Here is a 21607-nt window from a genome sequence, read left to right as displayed (position 1 = left end):
CGTTTACAGGAAGGAAAGAAAATGAAGCGGGGCCCTAGAACTCTAGCAGCATTTGTTACAAACACACCGTCTGGGGGAAAAGAGGAAAAAGCAAGCAAGCAAGCAAGCAACGGCCTCACCCCACACCGGCCGCGCCGCCCGGCCCGCAGCCAGGACGCGCCGGGACGTCCTAGGACGCGCGCCGCTCCCGGTCCTGCTAGCTCCACCCACTTCCCCCCGAAGCCCCGCCCGGGAGCTGCGTGCACGTGCGTGACAGACACCGCCCTCTCAGCTCTCTCAACCAATAAGAAAAGACTTCGTAATCCGCCTCTGCCAGGTCGCAGGTCACGTGACCGCACATTTCCCCCCCGCCTCCACGCCCCCTCCCTCCTCAACTCCTCCCTTACCCTTCCTGCCTCTAGGTTCTAGGAAGATGGCGAAGGTCTCAGAGCTTTACGATGTCACCTGGGAAGGTAATTTTTGAAGCGGGGCGGGCGCAGAGAGACCCCAAGTCATGAGAAATAGTTCGGAAGTCCCCACGTCCTTCGGGGAGCGGGGTTTCTCCGGTCGGCCCCCGCCACCCGAGGTCTCGCTCCCTGCCCCGGCCAGGCTGAGGGGGAGGTGGCGGCTGACCCCTTTCCTGGCCCCGGCCACTGACTGCGGCATTCCCGGCCGCTTCTGCCTGCCGGTGGGTAGACTGACAGATCTCCCCACCCGCCCGACAGCCCGGGGCAGCTCCACGTGCGAGGCCCGAGGGCGTGGGGCAGGCGCTGTCACCCTCCCGGCTCCCCGGGGTTGCTAGGCGGCGCGGAGCAGGAGTAAGGAGGTGATGGTTGGAGCTTTGGCAGCCCAGAAGCCCCGAGCCTGAGGCCTGTGGTGTCTTTGAAAGTGTTACCGGTCTGTGCAGGGAGGGTGTGTGGGTATGGGTCCAGGTCTGATTCTTCTACACGCACTTTGCGTCTTGTTCTCTGCTCAGCTGATGGTTTCTGATGGCTGTTCTTTTTAATTCCCTGCTCCACATCCCCTGAAAGTACGTTTGTAGTCGCAACACAGCTTTATGTTTAACTCTGCTAGTAACTTCTGAAGGCGAAACATACCTGGCAAACTCTGGGACCGGAGCTCACAGGTGATGATGGCCTTCTCTCCCTATCCTTGCTTGACTTGAATGGATTTATGTAGTCTTTGGACCAGTTCAATAAGAAATGTTTTTCTTTCTTCCCCACGCCCCTTCAAAAAAAAACTTTAGTGGCGTGCAGTGCTTGTAATCCTTGCTACTCTGGAGGCTGAGATCTGAGGATCGACGTTCAAGGCCATCCCTGGCAGGAAAGTCTATGCGACTCATCTCCAATTAACCACTTACAAAAAAAGCTGGAAACAGAGCTAGCTGCAGCTCAAATGGTAGAGCACTTCCCATAGGCACCAAAAAAAAAAACCAAAACACCAAAAACAAAAAAAACCAAAACAAAACAAAAATCTCAAAGACAGTGCCTAGGCCCTGAATCCATGGCCAGGATCATCATCACACACACACACACACACACACACACACACACACTCCGCAAAAAACTTTGGCTGTCCATTTAGTAGTATACAGTATATTTTGTCCAATGAATGCCAAACAAAATGAGATATTTGCTGTTGGTTGTGAATAAATCAAGTATTATAAAATTGCAAATATATAGGGGGAGAGAAAAATATCTTATAGTTAAACAGAGTTTGAAAATACACTGGTATTGTGTCCTGTAGCACACTGAACTTCTTCTACTTGTATATGGGAAACATCCATTATATTTTAAATTTTGAACATGTGCATGCCTGATGTACTTAGGTTAGAATTTAGGGCCTCCAGCTCTTTTTTGGCTTTTTTACTCAGAGCTGGAACTCTACTATGTAGGCCACACTACTACTTCAGGCCTACTGCAGATTAATTGTAAATAAGCATCTCTTGGATTTGTCTACCCACACTTCCTTTGAATGGAGATTTTCAGCCTCCTGAGTAGCTAGAATTAAAGGCATAAGCCACTTGCTACAAACATATCAAGTTAATTGTGTACATACTCAGTATGTTCAAGTTAAGGGTACATATCAAGACAGAGTCTCTATCCTCAAAGACTTCACAGTCCAATGGAGAAGAAAACCTAATATATAGTTTGAGAATACATGTGTCAGAGTATATCTCATCAGTTGGACAATTGTTAGATACATAATTGTTCTTTGTAATTTTAAAGAAACATTGTAGGTAATTGTGATATGTTCCGGATAGCTTTTTTTGAATGTATGCAAATTGAGGAATTCATAGATATATCTAATTACCTACTTTTCAAATGATGTGATTTAATGAAGTAGCTTGGCCGTAATCTTGTAGGCATTATAAAGAAAAGTGGTGTAATAAGAGTTGGGGGGGGAAAAACAAAACCCAAACCAAAAAACTATCTCACAAATTGGTTGAGTAACAAAAGAAAAAATACATTAACGTGTTTAGTAAACTGTTAAATATTAGGTAAGAATTGTGTTATTAATATGATTATGTCCTCCTATGTGATACCCTCAGCTTTATCTCAAATTGTCATGCTCCGTTTTTGTCGTAGAGCTAAATACACATTTCTCAAAAGGGAAGTGGTCTTCCCTTTTGGCCTCCTTACCCTCCCCCATTAACTTGTTGATTCATCTGAATTATCCTAAAAGGTCATATATTTCAGATGTCCTTCCTTGACCACACACCCCTATGACTCCTTTCCCTATCCTATTTCCTATAATGAATGGTCCTTTTTTTTTTCTTTATCATATCACTACTACTTGACATATGGGAGGAACTCCGTGATTATTGAATAAGTTGTTAATGTTATAATAAACACTAACAAATGGTTGAAAAAAGATTATAAATCATTTTTCTAGTGTTGGAATAGTTTCTTCAGTAGGTTAGGTAAACGTAGTGAACTCAACTAATGAGTAAAGTTTGCTCAGTTGTGTTTCTAAAACTAAGCCCTATTATAAAATTTTAAGAAAAGACATTCTTAACAGGTAATTTATAGACTTAGAATAACAGGATTTTAGAAATGGAAGGCTAGGGCTGGGAAGGTGGCTCAGTGGTAGAGCGCTTGCCTTGCATGCATGAGGCCCTGGGTTTGATTCCTCATCCTCAGCAGCACATAAGCAAAAAGAAAAAAGCCAAAAGTGGCGCTTTGGCTCAAGTGGTAGAGCGCTAGCCTTGAGCTGAAGAGCTGAGAGACATTGCCCAGGCCCAGAGTTCAGGCCCCACGATGGGACAAAAAAAAAAAAAAAAAAAAACCAGTAGAAATGGAAGGCTAAACAAGGGACTCAATGTTTAGTTTGTGATTCAATGGAATTCCATTGAATAGCATCCAATTCTTTAGAAAGGAAAATTCATCATCTATTTATAAAACACCTATTTATACATCTAAAAAAATAGAGTATATGACTTATTAACCAGTTGAAAACATCTTATTATGTAGAGGATTTATTTATTCATTTGGAGGTGGGAAAGAGAATTTATACTAATAATCAACATTTGTCAAATTTCTTGAGATATGTGTTTAGTTAAGATTGAATAAGATTTCTAGCACAATGCCTGTCATATAATAGGCACTAGATGAGTATTTGTTGAAAAATTAATGATTGAGAAAATTTTAGTCATGTATGGTCACTATCCTTTTTCCTATTATTCACTCGTAAGCAACTACACTGTGGTTTTCGTGGCCCACCTCTCTAAGTTAGAAAATCTGATGCCAGTTAAAATGTTTGTGTTTTGTATGTGTATTACATTGGTTATTGTATGTGTATTACATTGGTTATTGTACGTGTATTACATTGGTTATTGTAGACTACACCCTCTATGAAAAGCTCTTTTGTTTCTTAGCAATATTCTTCCATATTCTCTTGGTGTTGGGTTTGCCCTTAGGAACTAATGGTGCTTGCTAGGCAGACTCCTTATCTCCACACCTTTTTCTTTTAGTTATTTTTTAAATAGAATCTTGAGGTTTTGACTAGTCTGATGTGGGAAAAACCTCTTGTTTAAAACCCCTATATAGCTAAGGTGGCAGGTCCATGCCACCATGCCCAGATTATTGGTTGTAGGTTGTAGTCAAGACTTGCTGACTTTTTCCCTGGGCTGGGTTTGAACTTCAGTCCTCCCAAAGTCTGCCCCCACCCCAGTAGTTGGGATTACAGGAACAAGAGCCTGGCCATAGCTCTTTTCTTAAAATATTATCAGTAGTTGTTAAGCCTGGGATCAATAAATTCTTGATTGATGCATGCATAAATGTTAAATAATTCATGAACACCATGAAGTTGTGTACAAGGCCGATCATATATGTGCACATGTATACTTCTGGGACAAGATGAGTAAAGATCTTACAAGTTAAAAAATACAAGAAATGATTTTGTTCTGTAGGCAGTATCATCCACATTCAAGTTTAAATATTAGCCTATTTGGTAACATACTAATTGAAAATAGTGGAATGTGGTTGCCCTGGATATTGTTCCACTTCTTGAGTATACAATGCTGAATAAGATACACAGAATCCTAAGTTCCCTGGCACAAATGTTAAGATTTCCGTTCTAAACTGAAGATCTTATATTTTCAGTTCATATAGGTCACATCTTCTAGATTTTGTGAAATTAATAAAACTTAAAACTGAGCTCCTCTTCTTTCTCTACCTACTACTTCCAGCATTACTACTGTTACCACATCATTCTTCTTGCCTTCTTTAGAATGGTACATGCCACTATTTTATCTCCCTCCTCAATAAGATGACTCCTGATCAGCTTTTATGATATAGACCTGTTCTTGCAAATTATGCTTCAAAAATATATCCTCTTTTCTACATTCTGAACTTCATACTAATAAATAACTTTTACAAAGTAACTCATATTCATATAATTCATATATAGTTATATACACAAATGCTTGAGTGTGTGTATAAATTGAAACCAAAGTTTTATAAAAGTATGAGTTATACATTCTGTTCTATTCATCGTGTTTAATCCACCCAAATGCTGCAAGAAATAACTAAATTGATTTCCTATCACATTACTGTATTCTATCATGTATTGGAGAAAACATTTCTGCTGGAATTCACTGTAAGTTAACTTTTTTTTCAACTTGAATGGGCTATTTTCACATGGACTATTTTCACCATCCTTCCATAATTTGATTAGACAAATTTGTGGGATTATGAATAATTTAAAATTTATTGTATCATAAGTACCTCTTTTAAAAGGTATGTCAGTTATGAAAATGAATATTTCTTTCAGAATTTAGTAGAGAAAGGAGTGTGGGCCATAGGAATCAGCAAAGCAAGTAGCAGGCATGCTTTTCCATCTTTTACAGCTCAACTGTCTTTCCACAGTTAATACCTACTCCTCATGGAAGAAATAAAATACAATAATCATAGCCACTTTTTTAATGATAAGTTTTAGATCATTTCACAGGGTTTATACAGTGGTTAATAAAATGAATAAGCAAGCAATAAAGATCTTACTTTTGCCTTATTAAATGGAATGACTTTGTTCTTGAGGCTTATGCATTTTGGGGGAACTTAGGACAAAATGAAACAAACATATTTGAGGAAGGATTGCCAAAAAATCTTTATATTTAGCTAGAGGCTGAAACTTATTTTCCTTAAAGTAAAAGTAGTTAATTTTTTATAGCATCTTACATTTTGTGAGGTGCTGTATATATAAATTATCTAATATTAGGAATCCTAAACACAGGGGCTAAGCAGATGAGGAAAATGTGTGAAATTGGATGAAAGACAATAGTAGACTATGAGGAATTGGTGAGTGCATCCCAAAAATAATTGAAATCAGCTTAAAAATGCAAAAAACCCTCTGCTGTTTTACTTTAGAACATGTGAGAAGTCTATCTTTTGCTTTAAAAGTATTAGAGACCTGTAAGCCTTCTGTTCTGTGTATTTTACAGCTGAAGTGTTAGTACTGCTGAATAACAGGTCCCAGATGGTCATTTTGATGGGTGACTACTGGTGGCAATGTTGGAATTTATCCTAGTCCTTTAAATATAAGTCTTTGCTCTTTCTGCTATTTAGTGTTCTGTCAGCACTTTTTTCCTTGTAAAGTACCAAATGGTATTTTTTTTCCTGCCAGTCCTGGTCCTGGGCATTGTCCCTGAGCTTCTTTTGCTCAAGGCTAGCACTCTACCACTTGAGCCACATTCTGGCTTTTTCTGTGTATGTGGTACTGAGGAATTGAACCCAGGGCTACATGCATGCAAGGCAAGTACTCTACCACTAAGCCACATTCCCAGCCCCCAAATGGTAAATATTAATAGTTTTATGCGCTGTATGGTTTGTTTCAGCTTGGGCCATAGACAACCATGGACATCTCCAAAATGAATAAGGGTAGATAGGTTCCGATAAAGCCCATAAAACAGGAGGCTGTAGAATTTGAACCTAGGGTTGTACTTTCTTGAGCTATATTTAAATTCTGTGACTCAAATTCTGTGTGACAAACGAAACCAACATTGTAGAATCAGAACAAGACTAATGGTACTTGCTGTTGGTTCAGTAATCAAGATGGAATTAACCTAAATTATTTGCATGAAAACAGGGAAGGAACTAGAGGGGAAAATATTAATAGTAACTTTTTTTTTTGGTCTTGGGACTTGAACTCTGGGCCTGGGTGCTGTCCCTCAGCTCTTCAACTCAAGGCACGTGCTCTACCACTTGAGCCACAGTGCCACTTCTGGTTTTCTGGTGGTTTATTGGAGATAAGAGTCTTAAGGACTTTACTGCCCAGACTGGCTTTGAACCATGATCCTCAGATCTCAGCTTCCTGGGTAGCTAGGATGACAGGTGTGAACCACCAGTGCCGGCAATAGTAACATTTTTTTGAGCACATATACCAGGCAATTACCAATTTGTATTCTCACAAAAAACAGATGATACATTATCATTTGTAGATGAGAACATTGAAGTGCAAAGTGACCCAGCTAGTACCTCATGGCTAGAAAGTGATGGAACTGAGATTCGAACCTGAGCCATCTGTGTAAGTCTTATGTTGTACCCCAGACTGTGTTTTCTTTTGTTTCTTTCTTTGTATTGTGACTTCAGCTCAGCCCTGATGTTTACTTAGCCACTTTGTGCAGGTTAATTGGATATGGAATCTCACTCTATATCAAATTTTTCTCACTTGTCTGGCTTTGAACTACTGTCCTCCAGTTTCAGCCTCCTGAATAGCTAGAATTATATGAATGTGCGTAATTTATTTGGCTTATGGTTTTGCAGACTGGGAAGTCCAAGATTGAATGTAGTATTTGTGAAGTTTGCCTTATTGTGTCATAGGACAAAAGAATGTGTGCAGGAGAGTGGGATGGGGACTGAATTCATGCTTGCATCAGGAACCTAATCCTGTGATAATTAAACCTCCCTTAGTAAATATCCTCCTCCTACTATAACGCATTGATTCATTCATTACAACAGGGGCCTCATGACCTAATCACCTTTTAACATGGTTAAACATTTAATGGTACATTTAAACCATACCAATACCCTGTTTATAACTTCTAGAATTCCCCACTACTTCATAATATTCAGAGTTTTGTGAGTTTGTTGTTTGGCAGCATGCATTTGGTTCTATCTCACATTTTTCATGTTATTCTTTATTTTAAATCAAAAGATTTCTTTATTCAATTTTTTTTGCTGCTATTTCCTTGCTTAGCACTTTTATAATTAAGGTGGTTTGTGGTAAATACCTCTTTACTGCTGAGAGCCTGATACTCTGATTATGAAAATTTTATATTAAAAATTTTATGTGTCAGTGAATAAGCTTAATTTTATATATTTTTCTAGGAAAATAATCCCCAGCTTTTGTCAGACTCTGGAATTGGTCTGTGACTACTCCCACCTACTACCCCAAAAATTAAGACCTATAGTTAAAGAAGTAAGGGAACGTTGTAACAGAACTATGCCTTTGTGTGTGTGCGTGTGTGCGTGCGTGCGTGTGCACGCGCACACACACACACACACACACACACACACACACACGGATTGTAGAATAAGCTCAAGGTAGGGTGCTATCCATTACCTTTTTAGCTCATTTGGCTCTCTTACCACTTTAGCCACAGCTCCACTTCCAGTTTTTCGCAGGTTAATTGGAGATAAGAGTCTCAGATGTGTTTCCTAGGCTGCTTTTAAACTCTAATCCTTAGCTCTCAGACTCCTAAGTAGCTAGGATTATAGGCATGAGCTACAGGCTCCCACCATTATTGGTTTTAATGATAATTGTAATATCAGTTGTGATGCTATTTTAGTTTTATAAGGGATATGTTGCTCTTGGTACTTGGTTTTCCATTTTATCAACTTTAGCTATTATATGTTTGCATATTAGTTTCAGTTTATCTTTAATAGCTGAATTTTATTTTGTCAGCGTTTTGGACATTTATCGTGTGTGTACATTTATGTACATCCATATAAATATCTTAAATATTTTTTTCAGAAATGCGAGATAAGATGAGAAAATGGAGAGAGGAAAATTCACGGAATAGTGAACAAATTGTAGAAGTTGGAGAGGAACTAATTAATGATTATGCTTCTAAACTTGGAGATGATAGTAAGTTCCTTGATTAATGTATTGCATTCAGCCATGTGTTATTTATGGCTCTTTATTATTTTTAACCTATCTTCATTATTTTTTTCTACTGGCCATTATCACTCTTACCTGTGACCTTTTGTTTCAGGAAATTTAATGGTGCTTTGAGAAAGACTTATAATTAGTAGTAATAAAGATGTCAAACAGTTTTGCTTTAAAGCTCACATGGCTGGTAAATGTCTAGCCAAAGTATATTTTATAAATATTTTTATTTTATACAGAACCTTCTAGAATAGTTAAGTATATTAAATAAGTAGGGATTTTTATTTTATATGACATTAAGTATTTTATTGTACTGAATACATCTCCTAAATTCCAGAAATAATAAAGCAGTGTTTAATAATGTTCTCTAAAATATCAAAAACAGGACAGATTCATTAATTTGTGTTTAGGATATTTTTGTATTCTGTTTTTCTCTTTAGTTTGGATCATATATGAGCAGGTAATGATTGCAGCCCTGGACTATGGTCGTGATGATTTGGCTTTGGTAGGTATTTAAACTAATTATATTGTCTTATATTTAGTTTCCTTTGTAAATTATATGTAAGCAGTTAAGAGTTATATGTGGTAATGAGTTTTGCATACTGCTACTAACTGTAAGTGGAGGGTTGGGTTTGTAGCTCAGAGACATAGTGCTTGCCTAGCACAAGGCTCTGAGTTGAAATCTTAGCACCCCAAAGAACAAAGCAAAAAAACATACACACAAAACAAAAAGGGTGACTAACCAGATAACTTTGAGATGCAGTAAAAGCTAGAGTGTTTTTCATAATCTATTTAGGATACATAATACAATTATTGCTCTTTAAGTTTTTTCTTTTTCTTTTTTTAAACCAATTATACTTTCAGTTTTGTCTTCAGGAGTTAAGAAGACAGTTTCCTGGTAGTCACAGAGTCAAGCGATTAACAGGCATGAGATTTGAAGCTATGGAAAGGTAACCAAATCTTGTGAACAATGTGATTCCATTACAAGCTGTCAGATATGGAACCTATATTTAAGTTATCCTACACCCATGGCATATCATTAATTGCTAAATACCTTACTGCTGAGCTCTAGACTAATTAAAGAATGTTTTTCAGTACAAAGCAGGAGTCAATATAAGATCCAGTCCATTTGCCACCTCTGACCTAGTCAGATTTGATCATGTTTTAAAGTAAAAACTGGCTTTAGATCCAGGCTCTAGAATTTCTTTTTCGTTTGTTTGTTTTTTGAGACAGAGTCTTAGTATTATAGCACAGGCTATAGCCTGCATTAGCTTCCTAAGTGATAAGATTATAAGAAGGTACCACCATACACAGCTTCCTAGGTTTTGACTTGACAAATTATTTAGCTTTTTTTTTTTTAACAGCTTTTTAGCTTTATTTCTCTAAGGGCATTGCCAATTCCCTAGGACTTACAGAAATATATATATGTATATGTATATGTTATATAATATATATAAGTATATAAATATATATATATATATATATATATATACATATACACATAAGATATATTTTTTTGGGTTGTGGAGCTTGAACTCTAGGCCTGGGTGCTATCCCTGCACTCTTCAGTTCAAGGTGAGCCTCTACCTTTTGAGCCACAGTGCCACTTCTGGTTTTCTGGTGGTTTATTGAAGAGTCTCACAGACTTTTCTGCCCAGAATAGCTTTGAACTGTTATCTTCAGATCTCAGCCTCCTGAGTATAGGATTACAGGTGTGAGCCACCAGACACCCGGCTATTTACACATGTTTAAAGCATATAGAAGGTATCTTTATTTTTTATTTTTTTGGTCCATCATGGGGTTTGAACTCTGGGCCTGGGTGCTGTCCCTAAGCTCTTCAGCTCAAGGTGAGCGCTCTACCCCATGAGCCACAGCCCACTTCCAGTTTTCTAGTGGTTTATTGGAGATAAGAGTCACACAGACTTTCCTTGCCCGGCTGGCTTTGAACCATCATCGTCAGATCTCAGCCTCCTCGGTAGCTAGGATTACAGGTGTGAGCCACCGGCGTCCAGCACAGTATCTTTATTTTTTATCGCAGGACTTTTCAACCTTTTTAAAAACACCATCTTAAAAAAAAAACAAAAAAACGCACCACTACCTTGTAAGTATCATTTTACCTAGAAATAGAAGAGAGAAAAAATTACTTATTTTAGTTGAAACATAGGTAGGAACCTAATTATCCCAGCCCTTCCTATTTCTTCAATGATAACTTCGGAAGAACAGCTATAGGAAACTACAGAAAAATTAGTAGTTAATCACAGCTGAATGTAAGTTCTGATGGAGTTTTATGCTGTGGTTAGAACTAGAGACGTAGGCAGTACCAAGTGATGTAGACTTCATATGCTCTGTTAAGGAATTTTAACTGAAACTGTGGAGAAACCATTACAGTTTTTAGGGAAATGAGTACTAGTTGGATTGCTTAATAAAAACAATGTAGTAGTCTCAGAAAGAAGATCATTTTTGAGACTGTTGTAATAGTGTTGTCAACTATGGCACAAGTATAGAGACATTAGGATGAGTGAGAGAAATTGAAAGAGGCAGAAAATGGGCGACCAGTTATATTTTAGTGATAAAGCGAAAATATCAAAGTCAATTTTATTCTGTCTTGAATACTTGGTTGCAATCAACCAAATCAAAAAAATTTTTAAAAATATATAAATGTGAACGATGATGAGAAAAATAGTTTTAGGTAGAAAAAACTTGATTTTGAAGTACTATTAGAAATCTGGCTGCAAAAATTGAGGCAGTTGAATGCATATTCTGAGGGAGGTATTCATGGGAACAAGAAAAGTTTACCTCCAGATTTATGCTTGTATTGGTAAGTTGAAAGGTCACTTATAACAAGTAGTGAGAACGTGATCTAACACAAGTTTTGTGTCGAATATTAAGTGTATTGTCATTTCTAATAATACATTCTTCAGCTTTTCTAGTAATCAGAAACATAGATATCTGTCAGGCTATTTGTTTATATTATGACTTATTTATTACTGTTTCCTCATCCTGTCCAAATTTCCCCTTAGGGCAATGAACATGTATAGGTGTTTATACTTCCAGTCTAATAATGCTAATGTTTCTGCTATATCTGGTTCTGAAGCCCCAACATGGTTGCTAATTTTTATCTTTGTATTTAGACCAAATTGAATCAATATCTTTTGAAGTAGGTTTTTTATAATGTATTTTATATGTGATGTTTTTCTTTAAAATATTAGATTTTTACTGTTAAATGAAGGTGTGAAGACATCTATAGTAATTATGAATGCACTTAAATTCTTGCCAGTATAATTTTTCTTTGAATTTATTATTTATTGGTACATTTTTGAGGTAATCTTAAAGTTTCTATTTTTTTAAATAGATATGATGATGCTATACAGCTATATGATCGAATTTTACAAGAAGATCCAACTAACACTGTAAGTTTGCAAATGTGCCTGAAGATGATCTAATGTTTAACTTAAAAGCTACAATTAATTCACAGAGCAAAATCATATATAACTACATATGGACCAAGTTTCATTAAATAAATTTGATATTTTTCACCGAGATTTGACTTCTAGAAGATGTCTTATTAGAAAATAAATTTGTTGAAATTTGAGGGAGAATCAGATGTATTCTTATGTATAAGCCTAGCAAAGTTCTGTTTTTATAACATTTTATAAATAAATACTAACGTTTACGTAGTTATTTTTTAGTTGTTTTAATAAAAAATGAAGTAATTAAATCCTTTAGTGCTTAGGTAAACATTTTTGAGCAGGTGGTTAATTCAGTTTTTCCGGATACATTATTTTTTCATCAAACATTATCTAATTGTCTCTCAGTCCTTTTTTTCTTGAAGTGGTAACTCAATACTCTCAGGAGCCACCAAAATGTTTCTATCTCACCACTATATAAGTTCCATTCCTATATCCTTTGAAAACAATGTTCTAGCTCTTGATGGAGAAACAAGGCCATATAAGATTCAGGATTAATGAACCTATTGGAAGATTTGACTTTACTGTTAAACCTTGAAGTTACTGTGCAGAAGACATCACTTTTTCTTTTTTTCAAGGCAACTTTAAGGGCTTCTCAATACCAAGAAAGTTGTGCCTCATTCTTACCCATAGTTGTGAGTCACATTTTTGTCATTATTTGATTATCTGCATTGTTTAAAAGTGATTACATGATTGTATTTGTATTGTTCCTCTTTTTCTACATCTGCAAGATAGAAATTAGGTTATTCATTCATGCTTTAAGAGACTAGCCTTCAAACTAGCATGCATTATTATTTGAAAAACAGTTGTTTTCAATATTCTTGATTCTAGGAGGAGAAAGTGAATTAAACATCTTGGCTTTGCTTTTATAGTTGCAGTGTAATGTAATAATTTTATTGTGGTCTTTGAAATACATTTGTGTTTCTGGGGTTTGAACTGAGATTCTGATGCTCATTAGACAGACACACTACATTTCAGCTTCCTTTTTCCTCCGGTTTGGTTTGGTTTGGTTTTGTTGCTTTAGAGTTGTTGTTTTTTAAATTGTGTATGTGTGTGTGAGAGAGAGAGAGAGACAGAGACAGAGAGACAGACAGAGAGAGAGAGAGACAGAGAGAGAGAGACAGAGAGAGAGAATGTGTGTGTGAATGTCTTGGTGTTTGAACTCAGGATATGGATGCTGTCCCTGAACTATTTTGCTCAAGGCTAGTGTTCACTTGAGCTCAGCTCCTCTTTCAACTTTTTGGTGGCTAATTGGAGAAAAGAGTCTCTTGGACTTTTCTGCCTGGTCTGGCTTAAAACCTCAATTCTCTCTGTTGTCCTAAATTCTGATTCTTGATGACTTGCTGCATAGGACTTGAAGAATGAGTGTGGCTTAAGAAAAAACAAAGATAGTGAGTTGGGGAAAAACATTAAATTTCAAATGAATAACACTAAGTAAGTCTTATCATTTTTAAAGTATAGGAAGAGTACATTGATTAGAACATAAGTTTTCAGGGCTGGGAAGGTGGCTGAGTGGCAGAGTGCTTGCCTTGCATGCATGAGGCCCTGGGTTCAATTCCCCAGTACCACATAAGCAAAAAAAAAAAGAAAAAAAGCCGGAAGTGGAGCTATGGCTCAAGTGGTAGAGTGCTAGCCTTGAGCTGAAGAGCTGAGGGACAGCGCCCAGGCCCAGAGTTCAGGCCCCACGACCGGACCCAAAAAAAAAAAAAAAAAGAACATAAGTTTTCAGTTTCTTCTTTGGAGAAGATAGTGAAGTGGGATATACCATTCCCCCATTTTGTTTTGTGTAAGTTTTGTTTGTTTAAGATTTCATGAAATGGGCATTCAGGACGTGCATACTTTTGCTAAAAATGATAATATAAAATATGTTAAAAATTAGTACAGTTCTTGTACTTTTTTGGGGGCCCAAGTTTTCCTTCCCATGGGCAAACACTGTAAATTAATTTTTTTGTGTTTTTTCAGAGATTTTTGTTTTTATGTACATACAAGTATGTATTTTGACGATCGTTTCATGAAAAGTTTCCCCTTTTACAGGGAGAATAGTTGGAAATTCAAGAGTAGTATGCATTACTTAACAATGTGTTTTTGACACATTGTTATTTCATCGCCTCCTTCCTTTTGAATTAACTGCAGCGCATTGAAATAGTCTTTAAGTTCTCCCTGGGTAAACATTTAGATTGATGCATTGTAGTTAGTTTTACCTTTATTTTCCATTATTAAAATTTATGCATTACAGTTACTTTTACCTTTATTTTCCATTATTTATAGGAGAATTGGTTTTGTTTTTGTTTTTGTTTTCCACGGCTAAGGACCCAATCCAGAACCTTGTGCGCACCGTGCAAGCACCCTTCCACTGGGCTAATCCCCCAACCCCTCTTTTTTTGTTTTTGGTCTTGGGACCTCAACTCTAGGGCTGGGTGCTGTTCTTGAGTTCTTTAGCTCAATGCTAGCACTTTACCACTTGTGCCACAGCTCCATTCTGGTTTTCTGGTGTTTAATTGGAGATAAGAGTCTCACGGACTTTCCTGCCCAGGCAGACTTTGAACCACAATCCTCAGATCTCAGCCTCCTGAGTAGCTAGGATTACAGGTGTGAACCACTGCTGCCCGGCTTGAAAGTAATTTTTAAAAGATACATCCTTGCAACATTCTAGAGTTGTGCATTACAGAAGCAAAGTACCCACAGTCTGTGGATACAGGCCTCCAGCTTGTGCAGGTGACTACTGACCTAAAAATATTAGTGTGGGTTCCACTATAGAGGAATGATTTTCTGGTTAAATAACTGAGAAAGCTAAACATAATTAGATACTTTCAATACATCCTTTATGAAACCATATATTATATTACATATAACAACTTTTATTATAACTTCGTATTTGTTAGTTGCTGTTCGTATTTATTTTTTGATTTGTGGCATTTGAATCTATATTTTGTCTTGGTTGTTGTAAAACCTAGAAGGATTGGAACAAAATAATAATATAGCCAGACTATACCAGTGTATGGTTAGAACTATGTGGCAACAATAAATATTAAACATAGATCAAAGGTTTTTTTTTTCTTTAAAGGTAGATACCATTTATATAATCCCATTATATGTTCTAGTGGTGTTGCTTTACAGTGACACTTGGAGGTGGAAGGAATATCAAGGTTTTAATAGATTAAGAAGTCTGATAACTAACAGTTGATTCCATCTGTGTTTTCAAAGTATGACTCTTGTTTTACCCAACCAACTGTGGAAGAAACAGTGTCATGAAAAATGAAAAGAACAAATTAAATTGTGTTTCAAGCTGGGGGTATGACTCAGTTCATCAAACATTTGCCTAGCAAGCTTAAGGCTTTTGAGTTCCATCCCAATGCCACCCCTCAAAAAATGTGTTTCAAATTAAATTGTGTTTGAAATGATGCTGGATTGATGGAATCAAACATTTTTGTCTCCTCAAAGAAATGTTTCTTGATTATTTATTTTTTGATATAAAAAAAAAACAATTTTGTGTGGCAGTCTTGTGTCTTAACCTTAGGGACTGAGGTACTGACCCTGAGCTGCTTTTTTCCTTTTTTCTTCTTCTACTTGAGCCACTACTCCACTTCCAGCTTTTCAGTGGTTAAGTGGAGATAAGTGTTTCACGAACTTTCCTGCCCAGTCTAGTTTTGAACCATGATCCTTAGATTATAACCTTCTGAATAGCTAGACTTACAGGTATGAGCCACCAACATCTGGCATATTTTGAATTTTTTTAACAACTAAGACAAGATTTCCATTTTAAGTCTAATAGTCTTCCTAATTGTTTTAGTATTTGTATTAACTTTCTGAGCTATTACTTTTGCTTAAATTCTAAATTCTTGAGGCCTATATTACATAAAGAAAACATTCCCAAAATATTTGAGTGTATACTGTGCAACAGGTTTTGTATTGGTCCTTTGGCATAAGCTAAATAATATATATATGTATACATATATATATATATGTATATAACTAAGACACATATAAAACATTTTATTATCAAAATATTTTTATCCTCTCATTTGAATTAAACAAATTAAAGTGATCAAATTTGTACAAATCTGTACAGTTTTTCTGTACCTCCAACCTGAGTCTAGAACTTACTAGTTTGATTAAACAATGTTTCTTTTTCCTGTGCTTCTTTTTCTACTACTATACAATATTCCACACATAACTCCATAACTTCCTGTTTTACTTTTTTTTTTTTAACTATTTTTCTTCTTCATACCTTTTCAGTATGAGTATCATATCTGCGACCTTTTTTTCATTTTTCTTCCTTTCACTTCTTCCACTGGGACACAGCATGTGTTATATATCCTTGTTATTATGATACTTTTAAATTCCATTGCTGCCCATTCTACATTATGTCTTTTACTTAAGCTCCCCTGGAGAATTATTTTCTTTTTTCCATCACAGAGTCTGCAAAGAATAGATAGCTGACACATATTTGATAAGTGCATAAATTCATGGTTGATTTCTGTATTTATTATGTGTAAGACTTGAAAATGCCCGTTTTAAGTATTTTGCTATAAAATAATTTACTTTAGTATCTATTATTTTGTAAGATTGTAGAGTTTTCTCTTAAATTCTGAAAAAGTTGTCAGAACTCACATTTCTAATGTGAATATCTAGTGATATTCATGTGCCCATGGTGAGATTTCTTTTTCCCTAATCTTTACTATCATTCTACTTCTCAAGATATAGATCTTATGAATGAGACAGAGTAAAGGACTTTGGTTTGGATAAAGATTAGGATTTCCTGCTGGTTTTTAATTATCAGAATCTGGATGGTTATTTATTTGGATGAAATGATGCGTACATTTTATGCATCAAAAATAAGGCATATGTGATTGTTAAAGGAATGTTTGAATTCCCTAGTGAGATGTCATGGGGTATGTTTATAAACTCTCACTAAGCAGTAGTTCTACAATGGAATTTCACTGGCATTGAGATAATAATTTGCACAGTCAATTCACCTTCTTTACAAAAACTCAGCAAATCATGAGGGCCTAATCCTTTATTAATGTCAAACCCACAGGCTGCAAGAAAGCGGAAGATTGCCATTCGAAAAGCCCAGGGGAAAAATGTGGAGGCCATTCGGGAACTGAATGAGTATCTGGAACAGTGAGTGTTTTTACAAGAGGATTGTGTTTTGTTATTCTGATAAATCTTTTTTAATTAAAATGGAATTTGCATTTGATTTTCCTGTTTGCCTCCATGCTGTTCATTTACAGAATATCTACACACTTACTCCTTCCTACTTTCCTCTACTAGATTTGTTGGAGACCAAGAAGCCTGGCATGAACTTGCAGAACTTTATATCAATGAACATGAGTAAGTTGTTAAGCACACATACAACTTTATTGAATGAGTTTTCATTACTATAAGTTCACAAGACAGTGATTTCTAAAGGAATAGTGAGAGGTGTGAATCACTTGTATTTGTATTTTAAATGAGAGATAAAATAAATGAATAATTGAATGAAAAAACCAATAATTTACAGATCATAATATGTGAATAATTATTAAGTAGATCATTTATGTTCTTTGGTTAATTTGGAAAATAAGTTTTCCTTTGAAATGTAGATAGCAAGAGCTTCATTTGCTCAGCTGTTATTGTTTGTTGAACTAAAATTAGTGAATTTTTAGAGTCCAAATACAAAGAGTCTTATACTCCCTGCTGTTCAAAGATTCTGTCAATTGTATGCATTTTATTAAAGCCTTAATACTAAGAGAAACAACTCTCCCAAAGTAGAAGCATTGTGTTGCCTGGGTTAAAAACTAAGAATAATCAAGAATGTTGAATGCTATAGGAACTTGCTTATTGGATATTTAATGTTTTTGTTAGCTTTGTTATTGATGTGGTGACAGGAGGAAATCCCAGTGTGAGAGGATTAGTGCCAAGTCTTAGCGCAGGTTTTCTAATATCACGGCATTAAGGCTAACCTCTATTTAGAAGCATAGATTCTTTTTCTTCCCTTAATTCTAAATCTGAAGGATATCACACTAGTTCTTCCCTTCTTTCTGAGAGAATAGAATCAGATTCTCACACACATTTCGTATTATGCATGAATACTTAATAATTCTCATACTACATACAACTGATACAGGAAATAAAATAGAATGAAGACATTTGTCTGTTGCCTTGGCCCAGATTTATATATATAATTTCAAATAAAAGACTGAAGTAAAGCGAGAGCTACTATATTCCAGGAACCATTCTTCATTTTTCTACTACATAAAACTTTGTTTATACTTAGGAAACTGTTTACCTAATTCTATTTAGAATGCACACACATGCTTACATATATGTTTATATGTACATGTAGGTGAACGTTCTCATTCTTTCATGTATGAGATAGTATATAATACTTACATTTAAATGTTATGAAACTGAATTTTCAGAGTTCAGTAAAAAGTATATTGATGATTTTAGTTTTTTTCTAAAACAACAGTCATTTGAAGTTTGTTTTTGACTAAAAGCATTTAAAAACATTTCATGCTGAGTGTGGTGGTTCAGGCCTATAATATTAGCGCTCAGAAGGTTGAGGTAAGAGAGCTAAGAGTTTAAGACTAGCCTGGTTACAATAGATAGACCTTGACTCAGCAAAACAAAAAGTAGATAACTGAGTAAATAAAAATATTTCAGATCATCAGACATGTTTGTTTTGTACTTAAAAAATACCCATTGCAGAAAATTTGGAAAACTCAGAAAGGTATACAGTCCAAGACAAACTTTACTTATAATTCCAGCAACCAAGGTAATGCATAGTTTTCAACCCATTTACATCATGTGAACACCTATTCTTTGCCTTACTATGAACTTTTGGTACCAGCTTAGTTAAAGGGACATGTAAAAGAAACTCTCTTGATTGAGACATTGTAAATAGAAACAACTTTTTGCCTTTCCTTTAGAAAGTTAGGTATTAGATATGTAGGAGTTATATTTATAGTTATAATACTTTCATTCTAGGTATTCAATCATCCTCTCAGTCACTCACTAAATTTCTCTCATGTTTCAAGAATCACTGCTAAGTTTTCCATATAAAAATGTGTAAAAGAGCTGCAGATCTAGGATGAGAATCTATTTGTAATATCCTTTATAGATCTAAAACATGCTATAATTATGGGTAGTCTGAAAGGTGAAATTGCTTCTTCAAGACCTTTGGGTTTAATGCTTATGCCTCATTTTTTTTTCTATCATCACTTAAAATTCCATTAAAATGATAACTGGTTTTCATTGGGGGTAGTATGCATCCAAGTAGTGTCTGTAGTGTTTATATAGCTCTCTGGAGTTGCAGAGCCTGGGATTCTGTTTATACTTCTGTGCCTCATTGTTCTCAGGTATAGATTAGTGAAGATGATTTTCTATTTTTTAGTATTTTGTAGGATAAAATAAGTATATATATAATACATTTGGTATAGCATGTAACACTTAATAAAAGCTAGCTATTATAGTTAATAAGCATGTATGGAACTGAATAAAATACTTCTTAAAATAAATATACTAGGTGTTAATGTAGGAGTGTATACCCTAAATATATGGATGATAAATACTACAATTAACTATAGGTTATAGGTTGCCTTTATCTGTTTTGTAGTGTCATCACCTCAGAATAAATCTGAACACCTATATTCTTTAGGATTTCCTATAGTGAGGATATTCACAAAGCTTTTAACATATAAAGTACATTTAGGTGAAATGCAGTCATATGGCCTAAAGCTGTTTCTTCAGGGCATTTTCTGCAGTTTATCCCATAGGTTTTCAGCAAGATTTTAGTTTTACTACCTCATAGTTTAATAGTAGTAAAGGCCATATCAAAACTAACTTGATTCATTGGTTTAGAAGTAAACTTAAGTAATGAAAGGTCTTTGTAGTAGAGTAGAATATGTCATGTTTAAATCTATACATATATATTATATATGGATGTTTATATATTACATATTCATATATAAATATATACATACACATATAAGATTAGACAGTACTTAGTAAAATATTTATTTCCTATTATATATTAAATACTTACGGACTTAACAGCCGTTTCTTTATATATTGATCCAACTTAAAGCCTATGTTACTACTAATATTTAGATGTCAATAATGACCCAGTCTGTTCTATAATTCATAGACTGATTTAGATTTTAAGTGTATATTTATTTCATTGAAAATTGTAATGTCATTGGTATTTTTGAGTTCAAGAAAATTACTAATGAAACTACTTGAATTGTTTTAGGAATACATATCTAACATTGCTAAAATTATTTTTATACCTGCCTAAGATAAAACTAGTTATATTAGTTAAGGTAAAATACTTAAGACTGGTTGCTTAAGTTTTCTCCTGTTGATATTTTTTAGCTATGCAAAAGCAGCCTTTTGTTTAGAAGAGCTTATGATGACTAATCCACACAACCACTTATACTGTCAGCAGTATGCTGAAGTAAGTATTTTCAGAAACAGCAACTGTATGTGATTTTATTTGTTTTGCTATTGGATATTGCATGGTATTAATATTTTCTTAATATTAGGCAATTATATAAATATTTATAATATCCGTTGAATATTGAATTATAAGAATAAAATTTTTGGCCAAAATTTTTATGTTTTTATTGGTCACTCTTGTTTCTTCTTCGGAGAAGTCTGTCTTTACGTCTTTAGCCCACTTATTTATGAGATTGTTGTTTCTTTGAGGATTTGGTTTTGGGGGTTTAATTTTTTGAGCACTAAATATATTTTAGATATGAGGCCCTTGTGTGATATATATCTAGTAAAGATCTTCTCTCAGTCTGTGGGCTTCCTATTTATCCTGCTAACTATGTCCTTTGCCATGCAGAAACTCTTTTGTTTAATGCAATCCCATTTCTCCAGACTTTCTTTCTATTGTGTATCTGGATCTTTACTTAGGAAGTTTCAACCTGTCTCTGGAAGCCCTAGTGCTTCCCCTATCCCTTCTTGTAACATTTTCAGAGTATCTGGTCTTACATAGAAGTTTTTGAGCCATTTGCAATGGAAATAGAAGAGTTTTTTGTTGTTGTTGTTAATTGTACTATTTGTAGTTTTTTTTTTTCTTATTTTTTCCTCTGGTTTATTCCCTATTTTTGATTTCTGTACCTTTTGTTTTGAGTGTAAGTTTACCTGATTTGGGGAAGGGAAGGGGAATCACAGAAGCAGTGGGACAAAGGGTGTACCAATGCAACAGTGATACTCACTAGACACTATGTTGGAAGTGAACTTTACAACTTGTTAGGGAAGGGAGTTAAGGGAAAAAAGTGGGAGAAAATGAGGGAGGAGGTAACACTTCAAAAAGAAATGTACTCATTTGCCTTAGGTAACTAACCCATCTGTACATCACCTTTACAGTAATTTTTTTTAAAAAAATAACAAAATGTGTAATATTGCAATTTAACTTTTCATTTAAATTCTATTTAAAAGTGGTGTTTCTGGACTTCTGTGCAGTATTTGAATACTATATTCTTTCCTAATAATTTTACAGTTGTCACTCTTTAATTGCTTCTGAAGCATTTATAATGATTATGGTTCTAAAAATCTGTATC

At 35.3% G+C, this 21607-nt stretch overlaps 1 protein-coding gene across 1 annotated transcript in view; it reads left to right on the top strand.

Moving 5' to 3' along the window:
* The first annotated feature begins 367 nt into the window (after window positions 1-367).
* Emc2 (ER membrane protein complex subunit 2) overlaps window positions 368-21607 on the top strand; it is a 29723-nt gene continuing 8483 nt past the window's right edge. Inside the window, exons 1-8 of the mRNA XM_013012551.1 lie at window positions 368-452; window positions 8452-8565; window positions 9027-9091; window positions 9451-9536; window positions 11939-11996; window positions 17092-17177; window positions 17328-17387; window positions 20412-20493. Of these exons, the coding sequence (XP_012868005.1) occupies window positions 413-452; window positions 8452-8565; window positions 9027-9091; window positions 9451-9536; window positions 11939-11996; window positions 17092-17177; window positions 17328-17387; window positions 20412-20493 (591 nt within the window). The 5' untranslated portion in view covers window positions 368-412. The remainder of the gene's footprint in view (window positions 453-8451; window positions 8566-9026; window positions 9092-9450; window positions 9537-11938; window positions 11997-17091; window positions 17178-17327; window positions 17388-20411; window positions 20494-21607) is intronic.

This window comes from Dipodomys ordii, unplaced genomic scaffold, assembly GCF_000151885.1.
Source record: "Dipodomys ordii isolate 6190 unplaced genomic scaffold, Dord_2.0 Scaffold17, whole genome shotgun sequence".
NCBI classification, from domain to species: Eukaryota; Metazoa; Chordata; class Mammalia; order Rodentia; family Heteromyidae; genus Dipodomys; species Dipodomys ordii.
Note: the sequence above shows the minus strand (reverse complement) of the source record. Positions and strands in the feature narration are given on the sequence as shown.